Source organism: Triplophysa dalaica, chromosome 5 (genome assembly GCF_015846415.1).
Source record: "Triplophysa dalaica isolate WHDGS20190420 chromosome 5, ASM1584641v1, whole genome shotgun sequence".
Lineage (NCBI taxonomy): Eukaryota > Metazoa > Chordata > Actinopteri > Cypriniformes > Nemacheilidae > Triplophysa > Triplophysa dalaica.
In genome coordinates, this window is record NC_079546.1 from 24,708,105 (window position 1) to 24,714,490 (window position 6,386).

The 6,386-nt window shown below is 39.8% G+C and overlaps 1 protein-coding gene across 1 annotated transcript; it reads right to left on the bottom strand.

Moving 5' to 3' along the window:
• Positions 1-214: 214 nt before the first annotated feature.
• On the bottom strand, positions 215-4,899 carry LOC130420446 (uncharacterized). The gene is made up of 2 exons (XM_056747733.1): positions 3,303-4,899; positions 215-294 (listed from the first exon to the last, which is right to left on the bottom strand). Exons 1-2 carry the CDS (start codon positions 4,897-4,899, stop codon positions 215-217), a joined length of 1,677 nt encoding a protein of 558 aa, XP_056603711.1.
• Positions 4,900-6,386: the final 1,487 nt, after the last annotated feature.

A 6,386-nucleotide genomic window follows, 5' to 3' on the forward strand; every position in this document is an offset into this window, starting at 1 on the left:
TTGTTATCATTTTCCCTCAATGGTCATCTAGTAATCAATAGCTCAGCGCAGTCAACATCACCACCATGAGTCCAGTGACATCAATATGGGCTTCCCCTATTCACATGGTAACTTTTTCATACAAATTTTCAGGTACATGTGTACAATAAATATCCTGTATATATACTTATTTTTTCTTGTTTTCTGATTATAACAGTGACATACCTTTCCTCAATTAGCCAGTGGTGCTGGAGAGCCTGGAGGTCACCTCCTCTTCAAGCCAACCTTCAGAGTTGGCCATGAAATAGAGTGTACCTATTCATTCACAGTGTTAACAATGTTAACAACATATATATATATATGAGTGATAGTGTGCAGCTGTGAGTTGATTTTGTTGACCATCATTGTGTGGATTATTTCCTTAATGTTTAAATAACATGAGTCTTTTCTCCAGATTAACACACAATGTTTCAGCGGCTCAGCTACATGGCCTATTGCTTTTGGAAAACCTAAAACAGTAGGTGGCCCAAATCGCCACCATTGTGAACCTGCTCATGGCCAAGGTCAATAACGGCCTCCAGCCAGCAGCCTTTGAGTGGTCAGAGGAATTTCAATTCCCCCTGGAATCAGATGCAGAGCTGGACCACTTTGAGGCCAGGCTGGCAGACCCTGCCAATGATAGGCAGAAACATGCCCTTGTAAGCATATTCCCTCAATATGTTCTCATTGTACTCAAGACACTTGTTTCATCTTACACTAAATCTAATTAATCTAAAGTAATATTTAATGCTAGACTAAGCTCTTTATTTTTATGTAACTTGAATGTTATGGATAAAAACATCATCCAATTGCCCACACTTCTTAATAAAAAACTCTGTCAAAAAGTGCCTTAACTGTTTAAAAACTTGTGCAACGATGATCCAACCACTATCTTCATGCCCCAGGTGAATACCATGTCTGCTGTCGGGGGTGTTGATTTGAAGAGGGTGACATGGAACATACTGTCATACCTGTTTTCCTGCCCCCTTTCCTGAACAATTAATTGGAAGGGTGTTAACAAGAAGAGGGCCTTCCACACCATGGCATCACGGGCCCTCCTCAGCCGTAAATAGGCTATTGCTTCAAATGTTTATCTCGTCATTACAATGCCCTTAGTGAATTACTATTTATTCACTCAAAAGTCTTACAGATTGTTAGTGGAAAAGAGTTTAACAGTCAAAACTGATTGTTATAGTAATATACATATTAGTGGTGGGCATCGATATTTTTTTTTAATCTAGATTAACATGGCTATTTTGAATTCTTTTGAATTCATTCAGAATATGTGTGCTACCCAAATAATGACTAAAAGAAGTCTTTGAGAACGGGTTTCTTAAGCCAGGTGGCGCATTAGACCAGGGGCTCATCTCCTGTTTCCAAAATGCATCACAAACTGCTTGAGAAAGCTGTTCTACTATGATAATTGGTGATGGAAATAAGTCATGTTCAATAAAATGTACTTGTGTTTACTTCAGCATTAGCTAAGGGATGCTGCCTTTAGGTGGTACTTGAGACTGGAAGAGCTCCTACAGTACATTTACATTTAGTCATTTAGCAGACGCTTTTATCCAAAGCGACTTTCAAAGAGTTAGAGAGCAACAAGCGATATGTCATACAGGAGACATAATACATTAGGTGCCAATACAAAGTTACTGGTTTCAACTAAAGCTAGACCACTACCTGTTGAGAGAAAGTGTTTTTTTTAAACCAATTCCGCATCGCACAAGGTGGAAACAACCTTAGTCTTGTCGATGTTTCCATTGGGAAGCTTCTTAAAAATAAATTTTCCCTGAAGCAAACCCGGCGGCTTCGAAGCTGCATCCATGTTAGCACGTCACGTTTGATGTGGTCATTTCACAGTAACGTTATTGTAGTGGTAAAAACAAGTTTCCTATTCTTGTCTTTTGTTTCTTGTCCACTGTGGGAGATGCTGATGATATTATTTTGACGCGTACCATAAATAGATCCAGAGAGGCGTGTTGAGGTTGCAAACAAATAACTGAAGTTTATTAAATCAAAAATAAAGATGCATTCTAACAAAATGAAACAAACAACTTTTTAGGCCGCTTGCAGGTTTGTTGCACCATGCCACCCTAGCTCCATGTGCACGGTCAAAAGACTGTGTGCTCTTGCACCAGCGCCCCCTTCCTGTCAGGGGTGGCCTATCCTTTATACAACTTTTCCCCTCTCACCTATAGAGGGCACACACTCAGAGAAATAAACAATTTACAATATAATTAATAGATATTTAAATTAACATATTTATAAAAATTAAAAAAGGTGTAAGAATGGCTCCTACACCCGGCCCCTAATTGAGCGTTTAAGCATCAATTACAATACATTAAATGTAAATGGAGCCAAAATGAGCTTATTATAGAAAAAAAATGAATACTCATCTTTAAATATTATTTAGTAGGCACTCCTATGGTTCAGATCTAAATTTCTGCATCTTCCAATAGCAGGCAAAGTTTGGTAACAGGTCTTTCCAAGAAACCAGTCTTAGTCTTAAGTTGAACAGTTCTTATGAGTCCTTTGAATCAGGAAAAACTTTGTTATTTTCCCAATAGGCCACGATCCACGAGGTGCTGAACTATCCACGAGCAGAACAATATCTCCTTTCTGCAGTCCTCTTTTTGCAGTAAACCATCTTTGTAGTTCCTGTAGTAATGGTAAGTATTCTTGGGACCACCTCTTCCAAAACAGGTCTGCTAAATATTGTACTTGCCTCCACCGACGTCTGTTGTATACGTCTGAGCTTTGAAACAATCCAGGTGGCAATCTAGGGCTAGACTTTAGCAGAAGAATGTGATTTGGTGTCAAAGGTTCCAGATCATGATGGTCATCAGACAATGTGGTAATGGGACGACTATTCAAAATTGCTTCGATTTCACAAAAGAGTGTTTGTAGTCCTTCATCATCGAGGGTGTGTTGTTGTTGTTGTAAAATAGAGCATAAGATCTGCCTCACCATTCGAATGAGCCTCTCCCATACTCCCCCATGATGTGAGGCTGTTGGAGGATTAAAAGTCCACTGAATTCCTTTCTGGAGCATTACTTTCTGGATTCTGCTTTGGTTCCATTCTGAAAGTGAATTCTGTAACTCTCTTTTTGCACCCACGAGGTTAGTCCCGTTATCTGATCGAATATGCAGTACTTGGCCCCTTCTGGCTACAAATCTTCTTAAAGCGTCAATGCAGGAATCTGTATTCAGTGAGTGAGCCATTTCTAGGTGAACTGCCCTGCTTGTCATGCAAGTGAAAATAACCCCATATCTTTTAACCTGACCTCTTCCTCTTTTTGTCACGAAAGGTCCAAAGTAGTCAACACCAACATTGCTGAAAGGTGGAAGATCAGCTTGTAATCTTTCCTTTGGTAAATCTGCCATCTTTTGCTCTCCAATCTTTCCTCTTACACGCTTGCACACAACACATTTAGACAGAACTTTGCGGGCTGCAGAATTGGCATTTATAATCCAATATTTTTTTCTCAGGTGTGAGAGAACATGGTTTCTGCCTGCATGTCCGAGCTGTTCGTGTATGTGTTGGAGGATAAGTGTGGAGATGTGAAGATCTTTTGGAAGTATTATTGGTCGCTTGGTTTCCTCAGGCATTGCAGACTTGTCCAACCTTCCTCCAACCCTCAAAACTCCATCATCCATCACAGGATCTAGCTTGTACAGGCTGCTGAATCTATTCAATCGCTTTCCAACAAGTGATGTCTTTTCAATTCTTGACATTTCCTCTGAATACCTTTGTTTCTGGCAAAACTCAACGATGGCCTTTTCTGCTTTCAAGAGATCATCCAGGCATACGGATTGTCCACAAAGTGATGTCTTAAATGCTTTAATTTCATTACATTGTTTAGCCTTGTTTGGGCTCTGAGTGTCCTTATTCACGCAGGTTGCCTGTATTTCTTTTCTTTTTGTAGTGAGCAGGCGAAGGATATTCTTGAACTTCAAGAACCATGCTACTGCCAACTTTAGCTTTGTCCAACTTGAGAAATAGTTAAGCAATTGGCTGGTAGGATTTTCCTTTTCTTTAATGATAGTACTATAAACAGTGGTGTTCTTTTTAACTTCAAGATCCTCGAGTGAGAGAGACATGGGTCCCAGGGACTCTTTAGGCCATTCCTCTTCTTTCTTCCATAGAAAGTCTGGTCCATGGATCCACTCTTTGCACTTCACCAATGTGCCGGCACTCACCCCTCTTGATGCTAGGTCAGCAGGGTTCTGCTTTGTTCTGATGAATTTCCACTGAGTTACATCTGTGTTTTCTCTAATAACAGAGATCCTATTAGCTACAAATGTGCGGAATCTTGCATTCTCATTTGCAATGTATTTCAGCACTGACTGACTATCAGTCCAAAAGGTTGAGCTTTCGAGATCTATCTCCAAAGCTTTCCTTACCATAATGTCCACTCTGACTGCTAGCACTGCAGCTGTAAGTTCTAGACGCGGAATTGTGACTTGCTTAAGTGGAGCCACTCTGGCTTTCCCCAACATAAAAGACACATGTACATTGTGCATATCATCAGTCAGTCTCAAGTAACTCACTATGCCGTATCCTTGTTCACTAGCATCAGAGAAATGATGCAGCTCTGCTTGCTTCAGCATTCCAAAACCAGTTGGTTTTACACAACGTGCCACTCTGAAATCTTCAATCTCATCAAGATCCTTTATCCATTTTGTCCACTTGTCCACTGCACCCTGTGGCATTTCCTCATCCCAGCCACATTTATTCCTACAGAGGTCTTGGATAAGCAATTTTGCAGGTAGAGTAAAGGGACTCAAAAATCCAAGTGGATCATAGATGGAGCTTACAACTGATAGTAAGTTTCTTCGGGTGTGGGATTTGCACTTGACAGTGATATTGAATTTGAACATATCCTTCTCCACGCACCACGCGTCAGGGGTGGCCTATCCTTTATACAACTTTTCCCCTCTCACCTATAGAGGGCACACACTCAGAGAAATAAACAATTTACAATATAATTAATAGATATTTAAATTAACATATTTATAAAAATTAAATAAGGTGTAAGAATGGCTCCTACAGTTATGTTGTGTTCAGACCAAACGCGAATGGCACGTCAAGCGCAAGTGATTTATGTGTTAATGCAAAGACGCGATAGACCTACTTGCGGCGAGAAAGAAGCCCTGGTTATGAGATGATGAGGCGACTGATTGACGCGACTCATGCGAGTTGAAAAATCTCGTTCTCGCTGCCTACAGTGCTATTCAGCTATATACATCCGCACTAAAATATCAAGGTGAAAGTCATCATAGCTTGTGTAGTATAGACCCACAGCTCCCAACCCAACTTTGAGAATAGATTAACGGCGACATTGTTTTTTATTGCGCGATAAGAGTCTTACGTTAACACAGCACGTTAACGCCGAAAACGTCCCACCACTAATATATATATATATATATATATATATATATATATATATATATATACATACATACATACATACCAGTGGCGGCTACTGATCTTTTAAAGAGGGGAAGCTCATTTTGGGCCTAAATCATAAAAATTTTCCATTTATTTATATGTAAATTCTGCCCTACGTTCCTTTTCAAGAAAATGCTCTGTAACCCTGTCGTACCAACTAGGCGTCTTTTCCAGTGACAAAGTTTCTCCAAACCCCAATTTTGACCAAACAACACATCCATGACATGGTTTCATCAAGAGACATGGCCAGCAGTACATTTTCTTTTTCACAGCACTTCCAGTCAGCCAGCTAACTTTGTCATACCAGGAGAGCTGAAAAGACCTGTTACTTTTCTCTATCTTTTGCACTAAATCAATCTTAGAATTAAACAGCAGGGCAGATCAACACCTAAGTTTCTCCTCGTAAGGAAGAATTTCTAATGGCTTTGCCAAAATCAGATTGACAATATTAGCACTGTCTGCCATCATGTGCAGTTTGCTAGCTGGCTAGTTCAGACTATATGAATTAATGAACAAACGATCTAATATATATATATTTAACTCAACGGGAGGAAATGTGGGAATTATGTTAAACTGAAACAATGAATGTGGTGTGAAATTGTGTGAAATATACGATGAAGGTTGCAGCAGTTTGTCTTTCGACTACACATGAAAAATCCGCGATGGGACTGAGTTGGAAATGGAGACACAGAGTGATACGCGTCATAATCTGAAGACCACGCCCACGCCAACCGTCTCTTTGCATTGCGAGAAGCTGCCGCCTCCTTGTCATTTATGATTTATAACATAAAAAGAAATGTCTAAAAGCTGATATGTGACAATGTGTATAGCAAACAAGCTAAAAAAAAACAAGAAATACGTTTTTATAAGCTGTCGACCCCAAAAAACAAGCGTTTTAGGACATAAAAGTGGATTA

What these genes read in the sequence shown, in the direction of transcription:
- LOC130420446 (XM_056747733.1), bottom strand. Translation starts at nt 4,899, where the DNA reads ATGTTCAAATTCAATATCACTGTCAAGTGCAAATCCCACACCCGAAGA. An exon ending in CGTGACAAAAAGAGGAAGAG is followed by an intron (nt 295 to 3,302) that starts GTCAGGTTAAAA and finishes GTGAATGAATAG; the next exon opens with GTACACTCTATTTCATGGCC.